General features: G+C 61.1%; 1 protein-coding gene across 1 annotated transcript in view; it reads left to right on the top strand.

Annotated features, from left to right (window-relative positions):
* Window positions 1-1,830, top strand: part of MUC2 (mucin 2, oligomeric mucus/gel-forming) — a 34,470-nt gene that overhangs the window by 24,192 nt on the left and 8,448 nt on the right. The window contains exons 32-34 of the mRNA XM_042782110.1: window positions 65-295; window positions 977-1,224; window positions 1,431-1,605. Coding sequence (XP_042638044.1) covers window positions 65-295; window positions 977-1,224; window positions 1,431-1,605 — 654 coding nt within the window. The remainder of the gene's footprint in view (window positions 1-64; window positions 296-976; window positions 1,225-1,430; window positions 1,606-1,830) is intronic.

The following is a 1,830-nucleotide window of genomic DNA, read 5'->3' as shown; positions in this document are numbered from 1 at the left end:
ACACCAACACCCACCAGCAGCACCCCAGGGACCACCACACCAACACCCATCAGCACCACCACAGGGACCACCGTACCAACACCTGTCAGCACCACCACAGAGGCCACGACACCAACCACCACCACCACAGAGACCTCAAGCCCAACCTCCATCACTAGCACCACTACACCGATCCCTGGTTTGCCCACGTCCATCCCGCTCATCACCCCCAGCATCAGCATGGTCACCGGGACAAGTGTCAGCACCTCCAACTTGGTCTTGTGCTGCCACTTGAACGACACCTACTACAGCCCAGGTAAGCCTGCTCTTGCTGTCTCATGCCTAGGCCACTCAGGCTGGCAGGGACTCCCATCTCTTGCCAGTCGGTTAGGAATCCAGTGAAGGTGCAGACCAGAGCTTCCTGGGGATACTGGAAGCTGAGTGGGTGGGGGGCTGGGTCTCCCCCAAGTCCAGACCATGCTTGGCCTCAGGTTGAGGGTTGGGCAGTGGGATGTCCAACAATGATGACAACGGGTGATGTTGGAACAGGTGAGGCTGATCCTTATTCAGTAGGGCACAAGGGAGGGGGACTGAATCGGGGAAGGGGGAGGAGGCTGAGGTGGGGGAGAGGCACCAGGACTGGCTGATGGCCTGAGTCCCAGGACAGCAGTTAGGGGGGCTGGTCAAGGATTCACCGAGTGACCACACGCCAGGCTGTTCAGAACACTGGCGCTCTTTATGATCAGCCCTCCGGGTCCTGTGGGGACCAGAGGGGCAGGAGGAGAGGGCGGCAGGAAAGCCAGCTCGCTGGAGCAAGTCTTGCTCAGCTCCTTGGTGGAAGCCCAGCTGTTTCCCGGAACAGGACTTCTTTAACGCAGGGCTTGGGGAAAACTCAACGCTGTCAGGGCTACAGGCGCGGGACCCCAAAGCAGACCTTCCTGTGGTGGTGCGTGCTGCTCTTGAGGGGGTACGCTGGCCTCTCCATTCCCTCCCGTAGGTGAGCTGGTGTACAACGGGACACATGGCGGCTTCTGCTATTATGTCAACTGCTCCCTGGACTGCAAGCTGGAGATCTTCAACTGGTCATGCCCATCCACACCCTCGCCGACCACCACACCCTCCAAGCCAACACCCACCTCTGCACCATCTATACCCTCATCGCCTCCTACGCCATCCAAGCTAACACCCACCTCCACACCGACCACCAAGCCAACTGGGTGCCCTGACTTTGACCCCCCCCGACAGGTCAGTGGGCAGTGGGTGGGCACTTCTGCCCCGGGTCCTAAGCCAGGCACTGTTCAGGCTGTCCACAGCCCATCCACCCACCCAACCCTGGGCTGTCACAGTAGGGCTGAGGGCTGAGTGGCTCCAGCCTCCTGGGTGGGACATGAGCCTCCCCCGCCCCTGCCCGGGGAGTGGACAGTGTGACCCTACGCCCTGGGCTGCTACAGGAGAACGAGACGTTTTGGCTCTGTAATTGCACCATGGCTGTCTGCAAACACGGCAACACGGTGGAGATTGTGAAGGTGGAGTGTAAGCCCCCACCCAAGCCCACCTGCTCCAACGGTCTGACGCCCGTGCGTGTGATGGACCCCGACGGCTGCTGCTGGCACTGGGAGTGTGACTGTGAGTCCCCTCTGTCTGTCCCTTCTTGGTGTGGGGGGGCTCCATGGCACTGGGAGAGTGACAGTGAGCCCCTGGGATCCTAGTTGGTGGGGCAGGGGCTCCATGGCCTGGGAGTGTGACTTTGAGTCCCCCGGGATGTCCTCAGTGGGGCGGAGGCTCCGTGGCCTAGGAGCATGACTGTGAGGACTGAGTCTCTTCTGCCTGTCCCTGCTTGGTGGTGGTTGC

Source organism: Orycteropus afer, unplaced genomic scaffold (assembly GCF_000298275.1).
Source record: "Orycteropus afer afer isolate SDZICR_OR568_19922 unplaced genomic scaffold, OryAfe1.0 scaffold00244, whole genome shotgun sequence".
Taxonomy (NCBI): Eukaryota; Metazoa; Chordata; class Mammalia; order Tubulidentata; family Orycteropodidae; genus Orycteropus; species Orycteropus afer.
The sequence above is the reverse complement of the archived record's forward strand: the minus strand, read 5'-3'. Positions and strand labels throughout refer to the sequence as shown.